The sequence below is a fragment of the Etheostoma spectabile genome, chromosome 18, assembly GCF_008692095.1.
Source record: "Etheostoma spectabile isolate EspeVRDwgs_2016 chromosome 18, UIUC_Espe_1.0, whole genome shotgun sequence".
Classification (NCBI taxonomy): Eukaryota; Metazoa; Chordata; class Actinopteri; order Perciformes; family Percidae; genus Etheostoma; species Etheostoma spectabile.
In genome coordinates this window covers 4158889-4176661 of record NC_045750.1, presented here as the reverse complement: position 1 = coordinate 4176661, position 17773 = coordinate 4158889, and the positions used below count along the sequence as shown (strand labels likewise).

Sequence of the window (17773 nt, the reverse complement as noted above, 5' to 3'; positions counted from 1 at the left end):
CAACCCACTCGATACAAAACAAAAAATAAAAAACATTTAATCAGAATAGTCCTTTGGGGAAATACATTCTCAGTATTCATCTTTGAAATGTTTTCTCTCGTAAAAGTGAAACATGAAATACTTCCATCAAAGTGGAAGGTAAATCCCACATTTGTTTGGCTTTTCCAAATGTGTGTTCAAGTGCAGCTAATTCCTCATCCTGTATATTAGTCACATGATCACAGGCTCTTCTCAGTTCTTTAAAAGGGTTTCTTTGATATATTCTGTGAAACCTGCTTCTTTGCAGTTGACAGATAATTTGGTCCGTGGCCCATTTCTGCAGTCAAGACATTTTCACTCATCAGGGCACAAATTAGAAACTCTTGTTATTTAACTAAAGAAAAAAAATAGTGGGGGAAATAATTTGCTGTTGTAAAGCAGGTCAGACTGTGGTTGTACTGGGCAGCTTCCAGGTAGGAATGTGGAACTGTGTGAATGTGATCAGGGCGTTCCTACAAAAAAGGGTCTTCCTCTCAGTGAATCTACCCTGAATAAATAAAAGTTAAAAAAAAATCCAGAAACTCATTTGAGGCAGTTAAAAATGGGAGAAGCCGAGCTACAAAACCAGGTTCAGCATCTGAAGGCCCTGACACACTAACCCGATAACCGGCCGCCGTCTGGCGAGGTCGCTGACTCGAGTCTGTTCCGGGCCGTCGTAAGGCGGGCATTGCCGGCAGTCAGATTTAAATGACCAATCTGATTGGTGGAGTGTCAACCCGGAAATGAATGTGACATTGACTTTAATGGAAACCTAATGACTCTGCCGCTGTTCCAGAGCTGATCTGCAGCCATTCCGCAACTGGTGGAAATTAGGTGTTAAAGATGCACTATAAACAGCAACTTTTAAATTCCCTTTTACCTTGCTATTATACCAACATTAAGGCTAAAAACAACCCATAATGCAACACTTTCTTAATGCAACAGTCTCCCCCTGTAATGGATGGACCAGTACACACTCACTGTTTTCTTCAAAGAAAACATTTGTAACTTAAAGATGTCAACCTCCAGTCCTTAAATATAATATGATTCACACCTTTTCAACTGTTAATCCAGAGAAGTATCTTTTTTTGCTGTATATTTGGGACAGTTTTTGGCTGTCTAACACAGTTAAAATGAAAGAAGTGGATGTTTAAACCCACGTTTAGCATCTTTAACATTTGTATTTTTGACACCGGCGTTTGCTCATATTGGTTTTTAAAATGACAGCCATGAGAGTGGCCCTCTGCTGAACTTCCTTTTTAACCATCTCCTCCTGCGGTGAGATACAGGTCAAAGGTCACAGTATTATGGAGCAGCTGCCAGTGGCCAGCAGTACAGGACAGAAGAGAAACTTAGCAGTCATTCCTTTTATGGAAATAAATGTTTAAACTTTATGTCTATGTGCTTTCCTGAAGTGAACCTAAATCTGATTATCCTGGACTAAAGCCACTCACTATCTTCAGAATTTATTTATTTTTTTAAATCTTTTTGCAAAGTTTGACAGCACAAACATCTTTATAGTCAAACCGTATCTTCCAGGTGAACCCTCAGTGGAAAAAATACTGTAATGAGCCAAAACACCTAAATAACCAAAAGTCTTAAAACCTCAGGATGAGGCAATGGAACAAAAAAAGAAGCTCAAGACTTTCAAAGTGATTGATGGCAGATAATAAAGCAGAGATAATGTGGAACTTTTAAACTACAGTTAAGAGTCCGGATGGGGTAACGTTCCATGTTTTGGAGGGTTGAGTTGTCTGGGTGGTTTGATGTCCCGTTGTGTGTGTTGGTTTTGTTTCTGCCCAGACGGCGTGCCATGCTCAGACTTTCAAAGTGATTGATGGCAGATAATAAAGCAGAGATGATGTGGAACTTTTAAACTAACGTTCTGTGTTTTGGAGGGTTGAGTCGTCTGGGTGGTTTGATGTCCCGTTTGTGTTGGTTCTGTTTCTGCCCAGATGGCGTGCCATGCTCAGTCAGCAGAAATGCATCCTGGGGTTAAGTAAGTGGCAAGCTGCGGGTGAGGCAAGACTGTGATTCCACAGAGTGCTCCAGCCGGATAAAAACATAAGCCTGAATATTTTCATTTCTCAGGATAATGAGGAGGCTTCATCAACAAATCATCCAGATTTAATGTCTTTGTTTGTAAGTCAGTTTTGAGGAAATTTGTGGACAGTTTATACTCAATTAGAATTTTTGGGGCTTTATTACAAAATGTTTTAGGGCTCAGTGGTGCTGTGTTCCTTCACTTTATTTCTCAGAGATGTTAAGAACTCATTCCCCTTATTCCTTTCAGAGAGATCACAGTGGACTCATCTGGCCTCCCACTGTGGTAGCCGATGGGTTAGCCATGTTAAGAAACATGATAATTGTGCAGTTGTTTGGGTTCTGTTAAACCTTCAACCTCATGGATTTATTCTATGTCCCTTTAGGAAATAGTTACCAATGCCCTTTGTGGTTGGGTTAGGGCTTGAGTTACAGTAGGTTATCATTAGCCGTTGCAGAGATAAATGGTTGGGCCTGGCGTTACGTTTGGGTTCATGTTAAAGTTAAGTAAAATCTTTTATCAAAATGAAAACCACCGCTGGGCCCGGTATCGTTACTCAATACATGTTAAGGTATCAACTGAAGAAGTCTCACTTTGCCAGACCCACCTCCAAAGCACGATGGAGGAGGGTCTGACTACTCCACATAGAATATGGGAATGGAGGAAAGTGTGTTCTGGTTTATTGCCATTTCTTTAAACCAATCACAATCGTCTTGGGCGGCTCTAAGCACCCGGAAAAGCTGAAGAAAACTTTGATTGGACAGATAGTCTAGCTAGCTGTCTGGATTTACCCTGCAGAGATCTGAAGAGCAATTCTGAGGACATTTTCTCTTTGTCTGCCACTAACACACCACAGTAAAACCCTTGCGTGTTTTGAAAGCAGTGTTTTTTCCGGGTTTGAATGCCCGCAGAAATGATCACTGCTCATGCTAAATGCCGATTTGTCATTTATTTATTTGAAAAGGTTTTTATTGGTTTGATGAAAGCTTAACTTATACAAAATGACATTGAGGACTAATGAATAGAACTTGTTAAGAGCCACATGTTTTGGCCGCAGCGAGAGATGAACCAGTGATGTCTGTCTGTTGGCAGGCTAGGTGACATCTCCATCACAGCCGTGACATGACTGCCCTCTTTGGGAGTCCGTCTCTCAATAAATATGAACCTGTGTGTGATGTTAATGATCGTTTATTACCAGTAACTCCGTCCAGTTTTCACGTTTCCGTCACATGATGAATTTGTCACAATTTGTCTGGACAAAAACAGTGTTTTAATATGTGGTGAGAATTTGTGCTTACTGCAATAAAACGATTAATAACGCTAAATTAGAACAAGATTACCTAATCTCTATGAAGGATAGAAGTTAATTTTATCCTTGGATGATAGAAGTAAAACAGTCTGACAGACTGTGCCCTCTGTATTTCAAAGGTATTAAATGGCAATTTCTTCACTGTGGTTATACATTAGGAATTTTAAATCTACCTACTGCATCTAGTTTTATTTTATTAGGTAAGGCTCCAAATACCATGGGGATATGCACATCTGGTTTGGTTTAAAATGGAACTCAAGGGCTTTTGCATAAACCCCAAACTGTGCTACTTCTCTCTACACCTTCAGACACTATAAAATGACTCTCTTGCAGTAGACTTCTGCTGCACTCAGCATTTGAGTTCAACCCCGAGGTTGACTGTGATGCATTGTCTCCCACTGCAAATACAATTTATTCTTCCATTAAATGTTTTTTTTTCTTGATAAAAACCAGACGTTTTGTAAGTTATTCCGACAAAAAGTCAGCTTGTTTTAATCCTAAACTTTAACTGTGCACAACAGACAGTAACTGATTTTTTTCTTCTTTTGAATTAACTAAAAAGTTCACATGGGTAAAAGTACAAGAGTTTGAATTATTTGGTTTCACATTGGTTCTGTAGCTTTTTAAAAATGCAACTGGAAAACTAATTTAAAATAAAAAAAGTTTTTGTTTAGCACAACTTACTAACAGGGACATTTTCAGGAATGTAATCACTTGTGTTTGTAAATCCATCGGCATTAGCCGTCATTTTCTGGGTCCTTAAATGGGACGCACTTGGAAGAAACCCTTCATTTTGATGTTTGGTTGCTAAGTGAAGAAAGTCAACACTCCCCCACCCTCAATTCACTTTCTCTTAACCTTTGTGACCTCACAGTCCCACGCACGCCACCCAGGAACATCCAGGTGTACAACCCCAGCCCCAACAGCCTGAACGTGCGCTGGGAGCCCGCATCAGGCCAGGTTCAGCAGTACAGGGTGACGTATTCCACCCTGGATGGAGCGAGACCCTCTGAGTCGGTGAGTAACTTTGCAGGCTGTTACAACACAAACTGTCATTAGCGGCAGAACTTGCCTCAAGGGCAGGAAGAGGTGGCTTCCGCTGAGTTCCCTGCTCTCAAAGGATTACTGCTACAAATTTAAAGACCACAAAATAAGAAACTTTGGCATGTTATTTTACTTTAAAATATTTGCTAGTGAGAATAGATAATCTTTTTTAATTGCAAATCAACCTGCAAAGGCTGCTGGTTTACCCTTGTTTGATGTGATGTACAGTATCTCCAGGAAATGTTTTGTGATAATTTTTTTTTTTTTAACAGCCAAACAAAACGGCAAAACATTGGTCTAGATGACAACATACAGAAAAGTACACTACACACAGAAGAAGGCACAGTGCACCTTTTACACAATCCTTCCTTGCGATCAACTGTTTCCCTCCAAAACAAAGAGGAAATACATTACATATAATACAATTATCTCATCCCCCAAGCAGTTCTTGTCTTGCTTGTTTTAAGATAAAGAAGATATCATGACAGATAGGGCTGCGTCTAATGATTATTTTCACGTTTGTATTATTATCATTTTCATTATCAGCTATCATTCATTATCTTTAAATAACAAAATCTACTATTCAATTGTTTATTTAGTCTATAAAATACCAAAAACATTATAAATGTCCCTGAGCACAAAGTGACATCTTCAGATGGCTCGTTTTGTCCAAACAGTCCAAAACCCAAAGATATTCAATTTCCAGTGATATAAATTAGATGGATTTTAGCAGAGGTTTGGACTCAAGTAAGACTTGAGCTAGGGGTCCAGTCACTTTAGATTTGGCAAAAAAAAAAGACTTATAACTCATGACTTCACCTGGACTTTAGCCTTTTGACTTAATGTCTTCCCCAAGTTAAAGTGTGCAGCAAATGAATTCTTCATTTCACAGAAAATAGATATACTTTAAATCAATCTGATAGCAGCCAATCACTTCAGATCCATCTGATAGCACGTACTGGAGCAGAAGGTGAAGGTGGGTTTGTCTCTTGACTTGGTACTTAAATTGGGACTTGTTGTACCTGACTTGGGACTTGTATGACTTGACTTGGGATGTTTTAGTCTTGACTTGGTTCTTGGACTTTTTGGTCTCGACTTTGTTCTTGACCTGGGACATTTTGGTCTTGACTTTGTTCTTGATACTGTCCTTGACTTGGTACTTGAATTGTGACTTGTTGTACCTGACTTGGGACTTGTATGACTTTTATTTCTTGACTTGGGATGTTTTAGTCGGGACTTGGTTCTTGAACATTTTGTTCTTGACTTTGTTCTTGACTTGGGACATTTTGGCTTTAACATTGTTCTTGGATCAGGACTAGTTGGACCTGACTTAAGACTATAGTTGAAACTTGTAGGACTTTTTCCCACCCCTGGATTATTTTTTCCAAAATGTACAGCTATCCATCTCTTCTCCCCATCTGATTAATTCAGTGCAACGCACGGTCAAACCTTTCACTGGGTCAGCATATTTCATGTAAACTAAAATTGTCTGTTTTGGCCGTTCCTGTTACTAAGTTTCACTAAGTGTTTGCGTTGATGTTGCACAGATGTTTGAGCAGCAGTTATTAGAGTGATGCCTTTAAAAATGGGAATCCTGACTTGTCAGCTTTTTGTATTTCTCCATCAGCACTGATTTCATGCACCAGTGCAAATATCTGGATCGCGTGAAGACAAAAGGGGGCTTTATTTCCCCAGAAAGAGTCTGAACTCAATGACTGAAGTTTGGAAGTATTGCACAGCGTACACATCTGTGACTGACATCAGTGCAAGCTCTTATGGTGGATGTTTTGGAGCCATACGGCTGTAATGTAATTGGGCCAATTTGATGATAAGGATCTGCTTAGATGATGATTACTGTACAGTTCATACTCCTCCATACTGACCACTCAGACACTGTTTTTGTCTGAGAGGAAGTTGGTTTGACAGAGACACAGAGAAGACACAAAGATGAGCTCAAGAATATAAAGAATAAACTCTTGATGACAACTCAGTTCAAACTGGCCTCATTTTACATTACACATGTAGAAGCTGCTTGAGCATATTAATCAACAGTGAAATTACTTTACTTTACTTCACTTCTAAGAGACATTGCTGCTTTGAAGAGACAATTCTAGGTTGGTATTGTTGGTTGAGTTAAACTTAAGTGGGCTCAGCCAACAAAAGAGATGCCAGAATAGAAGGTTCAGCACTTTATGGATATAACTATGTGGAAACCCTGTGTAACATTCAAGCCCTAGAATTGGGTAGGCGTTAATACTCGTGCAAGGTACCAGAACCACATTTGTTCAGGTCCTATCCCCTGACCAGTGGGCTGTTCTGACCTTAACCACTGGAGGTCATGCCTAACCTCAACTAATCGGGCTGCTATGCGTGGTGGGATTTTTAATAACGTGTCATCTAGGCCAACTAGCTAACCTTATCAGGATTAGATAACATTTCAAAGGTACCAGCAAAGCACTATATACTTTATAATACAATCCTCATATTTTATTATTATGCTGACATCAAATGATATTGTATTTTCCCGGGAAGTCAAGTTCACAATATGCACGACATTTGAGTGGTTTACATAACTTGTAAGTACACTATTGCTACGTGACTGACAATATTAATAGAGAACAACTTGTTCTGTTTTAAAACAAACTGTGTGAATTAGGAAAGCTTAGAAAACAAAAAGTCATCAGTGAAAATACTTTTCTTTTTGATAGGATCTTAGAGCTTTCAAAATGTTTGTACTTACAAAGACATGAATACCTTCTCAGTGGATCATTAAAGACGACTTTGACACAGTCAACACAATACCTCGTTAAAGCCCATTAATTACCCAGAAGAACTGAGATTCTTTGGCTCCATTTATTCACTGAGATTTACCTCAATCAGTGAGCTACATCTCAACCCTCAAAACAACTCTGCCTTTAGGAAATGACTAAAGACCTCCAGTCCTAACGTCATTCATCATGTTTAAAAAGGACAACAGACGATCCATTCGCATTACTGTGGAGTTAACTGGAGGGATTTGAGACCATTCCAGCAGGCGTATATATGCTTCCATTTGTGGGATCTCGACTCAACACCATCATCACTGAGAAACCCATTTCATGGTGGGGTGTGCCAAAAGCTTTGGGTCCAAAACCCTCTGACATATTCGCTTTAACCAAAACAAAAGCTGTGGATGAGGGTGGACTCGAGTTCAGCCGATATGTTTCCCATGATAACATATTTCCCATAACAGCTCCGATTTTCATATCCAACAAACAAGGACGAATGCTGTGATAATCCCAGTGACAAGAGGCAATCTGCAGTTATCCCTGCTGTTGGAAAACACGTTGAGCTACATGTCTGAACCTGCTCTAACTCGCTGACAGACCCCGAACTCTCCAGCCGCTTCCTAGCACAAACTGTTTATCCGTTAGTCCACTTACTGAATGAATGATATGTTTGCCGTCTAACCTCCCAGGCCTTTGTTAGTGTTTCAGAAAAAACTCTGGCAGCAGAATGGGATGAGCAGTGAGGTCATTATGTACATTACCACTGCCAGATCTTTATGTAATGCATGAAGAGGCTGATTAGAATAGGCAAAGCCTTCCCGTTGTGGCTGTCACGATGATGACGTCTGTATATTCTTTTGAACCTTGGGTTTCTTCTCCACAAAGGTCCTGGTTTCAGGAAATATCCACAATGCCTTCCTGGACAACCTGATCCCAGATACTCCTTATTCGGTCAGTGTCACGGCTCTGTACGCCGACGGAGAGGGATCAGCAGTCAAAGACAAAGGCAGAACACGTGAGTACAATCTCACTTGCTGACACTGTGTATGACCAAGTGACCATGCTGGCCATCGTAAACATCCACATTGACCCATATGGATGAATGCCTAAGAAAACATCTCTTTTTATGAGAGGCGGTTTATAATTCTGTGTTATGTCAAAACTATTTAATTTCTTTTGGAGGTAGTCATAAAACAAACAACTACTACATAGACAAAACAGGACCAAAAAAGCCTACTTTATCCTAAAGTTGCACATTGTATATGTGTATTGATTGTATATGAATTACTCTGAGTGTTGCCTTGAATTTATAAGGAAAACGTTGTTTTTGTCGCATGCCTCCACTGCCAACGCAGAATCCAAAAATGGAGAAAAGTCTTGAGGAACTGAAGTAATCGATGGCCACATTTACAAAAGCAAAACTGCATTACATCTTCCGTTTACAAACTCTAACACAACTCATGCAGTTAAATCCGGGTCTCATTTATCCAGTTGTGTCTTTCCAGCTGATGTTTTGATATGGTTTTGCTGTCTGCTCTGTACACATTAAGTGTGTACAGTTGTTGCACAAGGTAACTTGATGTGTGTGTGCTGCAGTGCCTCGCGCCGGTCCCAGGAACATGCGTGTGTTTGATGCCACCACCAGCACCCTCACCATCGGCTGGGACCACGCAGAGGGTCCCGTGAGCCAGTACAGGATCGCCTATGCTCCCATGACCGGCGACCCCATCACTGAGTTTGTAAGTATTGACTTTGGTGGATCTGATCTAACTAAAGCTTTAAAACACCACGATAAAGTTACACAATAACACCAACTAACTAACTAACCGTTCAAGTTCTTTTCTACTTTTTTTTTTAAATGTGTTGATTTTTATTTAAAACTTGCCGTCTCCAGACATGTACAAATCATAAAACAGAGGGACTGAAAAGGGATGGGATAATGGACAACAACTTAGAGTTTAGGCAAGAGTGCAGAAAAAAAATGGCCAAAAAGAAAAAAGTTTTGCATGATCTAATAAGACATGCATAAAATAATTAGACAAAGCACATATAGGCTGTTGGTCTACTTTATCACATTACATCTGACCACCTCTTGTTTAATGTTCTAAGAAGCCAACTTTCCACCTTTAAACATGACTGAACCTCTGACATGGAAGATTACTGTGAGAAAAGGTGACTTTCATGACAGTTACGGAAACATGGGGGGAGGGGCGAGCTTGCTCTGTTTTTCTTGGAATTTACTCGGAACGTCAACAGAAGTGACCACGCAGGAGCTCATGGTGCACCTTTAAGAAGCAGATATTGAGACAGACCGTTTGTTAAGACAAAGAAAATACAAAATTATTATTCCATAAACTCTGGCCTCTACGTTTAAGCAATGATGAGAGATTAATTTCAGGTTATGACATTTTTATTTTATTTTGGATAAACTCTTCATACACTCTCGCCATCCACCTCTCACCGTGATGTTTCATGCAAAGTATGCGATGAAGTCATATCTCAGGATTCCCTTGGCCCGCTCAGGTTATAAATCACCGATTAGTGAGACTAATTACAGGCCCTGTTAAACAAACGCGACTGCAATTTGGGCCGTAATGACGATATTAATAGTTATAACTAACGAGTTGGACTGGCGGGGAAGGGCGGAGACGGCCCAGCTGTGCTCCCCCTCCACTTGTTAGCGAAACACCTGTTCTGTATGAGTCATCAACTGCAGCTGAGGGACAGAGATGAGAGGATTTCTCCAGACAGGGACTGACGTGGGGAACTTCTAACCATTAATAAATGCATGCAATTATTACAATTTAGCATCTGTGGCTAATATAGATTTGTGTTTTGTACACAGCTTCCAAAAGCCAATTCAACAGCAATTTTCTGCTTCAGGACGGAAAACAATTCCTTCCTGTCATTTAGAGATTAATCTGCTAAAGGAATGGAAAACAGTTTTTAAGGCCTAGAAGGTAAAATAATAAATGTAATATTAACAATAATAATCTTTATTTATAGAGCACTTTTCAAGTTACAATTTGTTTCTCAAAACAAGCCAGTTATAAAAACATCAGGTTTCAAATATATTCATAAAACAGAAAGCAAGTCAATAGATTCAACATTTCATAACACCTACAACTCTCTCAAAATGTAGACACATTACAGTCTAATGCCTTCCCTTTATAGTTACCATAAATAACTAAAAGGGGATGTTTAGAGGAATTTATGCAATACATGTAGATTTGAATACATGTCTTGGCTGAATGGGGTATGAACTCATAGCAATGTTTAACCAGTGTGCAAAGTACGAGGGGACCCAGATAAGAAGTAAAGAGTTCTTGCACACTAAAATGTCTTAAGGACAGATGTGTGTGAGTCACTCTCTTGTACTGACTTTATTTAGTTTTTTTGCTGGTTAAAATCTAAAAGCCCTCTATTTGCCATTTGACCAAGAAACACCAAAAAAAGTACCTAAATGAACTGGTCTTTGAAAAAATTAAATTAACAAAAACAAATTGCAAAAGAGATGAGAAGTAGATGTCAGTAGAAGGTTAGTAAGAAAACAAACGTAACACATGAGGACCTCTCCACGAGGTCTAAGGGCTCTTCTCATGTCTCTATGGCTGAATCTCATCACCCTTACTTGATAGCTCCTTGACTCCTCGGTCCTCGGCTTAACCAGAAGTTGTTCTGTCCCTCCTCGGTGAAGGCCAGCTCAAAGCTCTTATTTTAGCCCAGAGGAGCGAGGTGGGATCATCGAGGAGATAGCCGAGGATACACGACAGCAGCCTTCCTGGAAGCCGTGCAGCTGAAGGAGTTGCTAACTCCGACCAAACAGCTGAAGAATTCATGTGACGCTTTCGAGGAAAGGACGTCTCATCCCTCTAAAAACACATTTGCTTGTTGCCTCTCTTGTCCGATGATTTCCTTGCGTCTCTCCCGGTCCTCCATGGTGGGAGGGACTACGATGGGAGGAAGGGGGGCAAGTGTAGGCTTTGAGGAGGCATTTTAAATGCTATGGGACGTACCCTATTTCTTGTCTCTCCCCCGTCTTCCTGCCTGTGACCCGGAAATGAATCTCAGCACTCATACTTTAAGGATGTCTCTATTCCTAAAATGCATCTCCATGAGAGAGGAGGCTTGCCAGAGGAGCTATGAGTGAGGATGTACAGGTGAATCATTTGTAGAAGTCTTTTCAGCCACCTTGACGTATAAAAGAGCTGGAATGTATGTCATTTTTAATTTAACAATGGCTCAGAAGCATGGATGTCTCATTTTGTCAAATTCCTCGTCTTCGCCTCTTCCATTTGCATCTCAGTTGGGAGGGACTTAGATGCAAGGACAGAAGGCAAGGATGTACAAACCATGAAAGGAGAAATGGCAGGGAGCACATAGCCCAGGTGCTAAATGAGTCTAAATGAACAGCCCTGCCTACCACTACCTGCATCACAACATCTTTTTAGAAACAACCTCCCTGTTACTCAGATTCTCTGGATGTAAAAACACTCATTGTTGCTTCATTGTTTGAAACCTCTGACTCTTTGGTGTTTTGATCCTCAGACTGTGGTTCCAGGGAACAGAAACAACGCCATGTTGCAGAATCTCTTCCCCGACACCCCATACAACATCACTGTGGAGGCCATCTACGCCGAGGGTCCCGGGGGCTCCCTCAATGGAAATGGACGTACAGGTGAGGCAGCCGCAGATTAGTAGCACAGATTCAGGATTTTCAGAAACGACAGAAGAAGCTCTGCTCCCAATGCATGCAAATGGTCATGTGATGCGTTGTCAGACGTGTTAATGTGGAAATTAGTTCTGCTAGTAGATCGGGGAGAAATCTATGTTGAAAATAAAATCTAGTAGAGTAGATGTAATCTGAGACCCAGCACATAATCACTGTGGTTTAGTGCTTAAAAGAGGAGAAAAAAGGCTGTGTTGACACTTTGTTAGAGATTTAAAAGTGAAGTTTTTGTTTTGTTTGAAAGAGAAGAAAGACTCTTATGGAGACGAGCCTTCACTAGTTTTGCAGCGGCTGATTTAAATACACAGCAGGTTTTTCAACACGTCTGCAGTCTTTGGTCTTTAACAAGCTCCTGGAGAAGGTGATAATGTGTTACAAGTTACAGATTCCAGCCTTACAGCAACACAACGAAGGCGCCATACTGTGTACTAATGTTGGGGAGCATAAAAGGTTTAACTAGCTTCCAGTCAAACAGAAAAAAATCCCCTTTAGTTGGACCTTTACTGTTGTGGCCTCCATCAATTTTAAGTGACCTAAAGTCACTGCAAAATAAAAAAAATCACAAGATATCAAGAGAAACATCTTGATCTGCTCCTGCAGCAAAATCCACTTCTCCACCATCAATCTGTAGCACTGCCAATTACAAACAGACTACTTCCAGTGGAGCTTTGGAGCTATGAGGAGGTGATTGGGCATCACAGAAGTAGAGTCATGTGAGCAAGCGGGAGGATTTTAAATAGAACGCAAAGTTTTGAAATCTTGGAGCATCGCCTTATCCTCCCCCTCCGGCATCACTCACACCACAACTTCGAAGCCTGCAAGAGCCCGTCTCTGTGTTACTGCAGCACAGAACAGGCAGATGATCGCTGCCCGCCCTCCCTCTCCTGGGAGAGCTCTGGGCATGAAGGTTCATCTGAAAAATACAACTCAGTTTTTATTCTTTTGTGGAGAGAGAGATGAGTGATATTGAGGAAAGCAGTAGGGAGCGGCTTTGATTATCTTTATTGTGACTGTTATTGCTAGTGTTCATCACACCCCCAACCGGCACCGTCAGACACCGTCTACCAAGAGCCTGGATCGGTCCGAGGTTTCTCCCTAAAAGGGAGTTTTTCCTCGCCACTATCGCACTAAATGCTTGCTCTTGGAGGAATTACTGGAATTGTTGGGCCTTTGTAAATTATAAAGTGTGGTCTAGACCTACTCTATCTGTATAGTGTCTCAAGATAACTTTTGTTTTGATTTAATACTATAAATAACATGGAATTGAATTTAATTTGATCTGTGGGGTGTAGGAAACGAACAGCTTTGTGAGCAAGAAGGGAAATTCTCACCTCTTCACTTCAGAGCACAACTTTCAAACTTTTAAGAGGAAAGAATTTTATCCTAAAAGTGTCAGAGAGAAACTCCTCTCCAGTCTGCTTTTCAAAATGTTTCTATAAGATTGAAAGTAGTTAGAAGTTAGTCTTCTCAGTTTGTATTGCTGCGGTCACAGTCTGCTGCAGGAGTTGAACCTGCGAACGTTGTGTCACGGCTCGCTCTCGCTGATCCCCCTTCTGCTGATGCAACATTTAAGTGAAACACACCGACAGCTCACAGCTCTACGGGCCAGCGGTGCTGCAGACATACATTAGTCGACAGTGCCAACACGTGTTAGTGTGAGGGGATCCGACCACTGGGATCTCACATGAGCCAAACTGTGGGAGCAGTGGCATTAGTAAAACAAACAATACAGACTAGAAGAAAGTGTGCCAGGCACTTTCAGGTGTCGCTCCAAGTCAGAACTCAGCGGCCGGCTGGCAGGCTCGCTCAAAGACCCAAATATAAACACTTGTATTAAATATAATGGATTTTATTAACAGAGGGACATGAATTAGCAGTGATTCAATACTTAGGAGGTAGAAATGTTCATCCTGGAAGTGGTTTAGTGTTCAGTTTTTATGTTTGATTTTTTTAAAAGCTAAGAAAATGTCACGGATTTTAACAAGATTATTAGTGTGACAGTAATTTGACACTAGCCAGATGCCAGTTATTTGTTTTTTGATTAAATGTAATGAGTTTTACAAAGTTTTTCGGCTGTTTGACAGTTTTCTGCCCCTATGTGCTGTGTCAACCACACTGAAGTTAAACTTTAAAAGATGTGCACAATTATTGAAACCATAGCTTTAAAATGCGTCAGCTGCCACAGACTAGGTCTTTGATATTTTGGTGATGTTGATGAGTTTCAGACAATAACTTTTTATATAATATAACTCCTGTTTTCTGAAATGAAGTGATATTAATGTAAATAAAAAAAGACATTAAATTGAAATCCTATGAAAAAAAACAAGTGACACTACATCAACAGGCAACAGATTTTAACCACTTCCACTGATTGCAAGAAAAATATAGTTTTACTTCTGACAGGTAGAACTCCTTAAACATCTCAAGATTAATTTTAGTTCTCTGTAACTCACGTAATGTGGAAATAGAGATGCACCCGTGTTGTTTCCTCGGCCTGCGTGTTTCACACGTGTCTCCTCTCTGTCGCAGTTGGCCTGTTGAGTCCCAGGAACCTCCGTGTCTCAGATGAGTGGTACACCAGATTCAGGGTGGCCTGGGACCCGGTGGCTGCTCCGGTACAGGGATACAAACTCATGTACACTCCTGCAGGTGAGACTATATGTCACATCCACACAGTCTACGAACACATCTCACTGCTCTCGGCTGTTTAAAGATTAGGATGAAGGTGAATTAAGGATTTGAGGCACAGGTTCCAACCTTTTTGGCTGTTTACCTTTTCAAGCAAAGCATATGTTGGTTGTGTATGTTGATGAACTATCAGCAGATTTTTTCATTGTAACATGTTAGCATGCTGCTAATGCAACATAACACCTTGTTACATGCATTTAACTTGTTGTGCAATACCTTTTTGAGTGTTCATTATCTTATCTTGTTTCTACCTTCTTATCTTGTTCACTATTATCACTCCCGTTCTCCCGTTCATCAGAGGTTTGCATTTTCTCAGTTGCAGATGGATCTGTTGACAAGCAAGTTCAGTAGCTCTTAGGATGTCCTCCATACCTTTCTCCTCTGTGTTGGCTCAAAGTCTGAGGTTAAAGACCGCATCCTACTCAGGAAAATGCTAATAAATAGACCTTAAAGTGGGATTGTTTCACTCAGATTGTTAAAAAATTTGTTCTTGAACGGATTGATGTTGAACTTGGCTTCTGTCCCAAACTGCTAAATGCTTCCCAGCTAGTTGTGATTGTTCTGCACTTCAGTGACGGTAATTATTCATGATTCAGTCTTGCACAATCTAATCCCTCTTTATTATTATTTAATCTGTTGTCTTTCCAGGCACAGACCAGACCATTGATTTCTTTGTGGGGGATGTGACCTCATACACTCTGCACAACCTGCTACCTGGAACCACCTACGATCTTAAAGTGGTGGCTCAGTACACCAGCGGCATGAGTGCCCCGCTCCCAGGACAGGGAACAACACGTACGTACAGTAACTGTGTGGAGAAAAAAATCCTTCTATTGATAAATGTTTCTCCTGTCACTTTAACAGAAAACAGTTATGTTTTATTTATTTCCTAATTACAAAACAGCGTTCCATGTATTTTGTTACTCCACAAGCCTGCCTTTTGGATACGTTTGATTGGTTGAATTGGGAATTTCTGTCCTCTGCAGTCTACCTGAACGTGACCAACATTGAAACTTTCAATGTCGACCACGACAAGTTCTGCATCAAATGGACCGCTCACAGAGCGGCCACGTCGTACCGCATCAAACTCAACCCTGCCGACCGTAAGTCTCCTCCATTTACACTACATCCCATACACGCTGTTGTTTTAGGACCATTTGTTAATGCCTTTTAACTGCCACAACCAAAGAATTTGGCTCAACCTTGTGACCAGCAACAATAAAAAGCCAGAGGATTTGTTTTTAAGTTAAATTGTTTATTGCCAAACTTGCCACTTGCTTCTTACCATTCAGATTAGTTTTCTGTTGCTTTTTTCTTTCTTTTCTTTCGAGGTCTGGTAGTCTAGTTTTTGCTGCTTTATTAAGTAACTTTACTAAGTTTACTAAATTTATACACTGGTTTGATAGTTTAGGGGAGATACTATATACTAATATTTTTTACTTGTTTTTAATAGATTTTTTCACAGTTCCAGCCATTGATTTCCATTGATTTCTATATGATATTATCAATTAACAGACTCTTTACAGTGAGCAAATCCTCACTTTTGAGAACTATATATATATTTATATATATATATATTTTTGCATTTTTATTTCTTAAAGACTTTTAAGGAGGTAAATAATTATCAAAATTGTGGCTGATTACTTTCTATTTAACGGTGCTTTTATTCCACTTTCAATAAGTTACAGGAAAGAAAACCTGCACAGCCACAACAGACTTTGTTCTCATTACCAAATCTCACAAAGCATTTCATAATAAACGAGATAAAAGAACGCGTTGCTATGACCCTACTGATACTACTACCTGCTACAGCTGCTTTAGAGTCATGTGTGCACCTGATGGCGATGGTGTGGTCCACTTTAACACTCAGATCCTGATCGGAGGTGACTTGTTTGAGGTGATGCATGCAGTAATGTGTGCAATAAGACTCCCAGCAGATGTTTTGAAGGCATATCTCCAGATGAGGTCACCCCTGTGGCTGGGGTTGCTATAGTGGTTGCTTGCAGATCCTTCACAGCATTTAGCTATGTTGACTGTTGGGATCGCGTCTAGACTTTTTTTTCCTCTCGGGGACTGTTTATCTTTCGACCTCCTCCTTGTGATTATTACTCGAAGCAGAATGCAGAAAGCTCTGGCGGAGATTGAAAGCGTCCGACCACCAAGCTTTAATTGGGTTTCTGTCTGCTAAGATTACATCCTTTTCAATAACTGAAGGGTCTTTGAATTCATCTGGTATGTATTCACACATGGACACGGGCTAGCAGTTAAAGAGAAAGGAAAACCTGAGGAGGGAGCATCCAATATTTAAATATCTATATGGTAGTCATTAGCCATTTAAGCTGCTATGACGGGTTGCCAGAACAAATATGGGTCTGCTAGCGTGAGACAGATGATAGCTGTAACCACTACCAGAAGATCAGAAATCCTCTGCCTGAGAATCCGTCCCAGTGAAAGGCAGCACACGGTGCTTTTAGGTCATTAAATCAGTCAACTGTTTCTTCTCAAGTGGAAACGCAAACAATGGTTCTGAGTCGGTCGTGAGAAGCGGAAAAACTGTGAGGCTACGGGTCTTTTCCGCTCATATTTTCTTCATATTTCAAAAGTATGGAAGCCCATTTCCACCATTAAGAGAGGAGAATAGGATAAAAAAAGTATTGTGATTGAACAAAAAAGATCCTTTAAGTCATTGTAAAAAAAAACTTAAAAAAATAAACAGTATATAATAAGATACCTCAAAATAATGAGATATTATCTCAAAATAATGACTTAGTATTTTAAAATAATGAGTTAGTATCTGACATTAATGACTTAGTAATTCAAAATATTGACTTAAATATCTTAAAATAAGTTTTGCATTATTTTGAGATTAAAAGATACTAACTTATTACTTCCAGTTTCACATAATGATTTACAGGATCTTTTTTTCATCACGTTGGCAGAAATGGGCTTCCATATGAAAAAGCCATGAAAGCTAGTTAGAAGAACAAGATGTGGCTGCCAGTTTTAAAGAATTCAAATATCCAGCTGAAATATTTCAGTGGTTATATTTTGTCCACATCAGTCTTGAACAAATCTGCGTGTGTCTGCTGTCTTGATAAATGAGGGCCACTGTTTTGGAGTAGATCTGAGCGAGAGGCATGTGTGTTTTCCCAGAACAATTTGTATTAGGTGAC

The 17773-nt window shown here is 40.2% G+C and overlaps 1 protein-coding gene across 8 annotated transcripts in view; it reads left to right on the top strand.

The window, feature by feature from the left end:
* col12a1b (collagen, type XII, alpha 1b) overlaps positions 1-17773 on the top strand; it is a 142205-nt gene that overhangs the window by 86312 nt on the left and 38120 nt on the right. For all 8 annotated transcript variants that reach the window (XM_032543774.1, XM_032543766.1, XM_032543769.1 and 5 more), the window contains 7 exons: positions 4246-4388; positions 8069-8198; positions 8780-8922; positions 11732-11861; positions 14442-14561; positions 15249-15395; positions 15587-15703. In XM_032543774.1, the coding sequence (XP_032399665.1) occupies positions 4246-4388; positions 8069-8198; positions 8780-8922; positions 11732-11861; positions 14442-14561; positions 15249-15395; positions 15587-15703 (930 nt within the window). The remainder of the gene's footprint in view (positions 1-4245; positions 4389-8068; positions 8199-8779; positions 8923-11731; positions 11862-14441; positions 14562-15248; positions 15396-15586; positions 15704-17773) is intronic.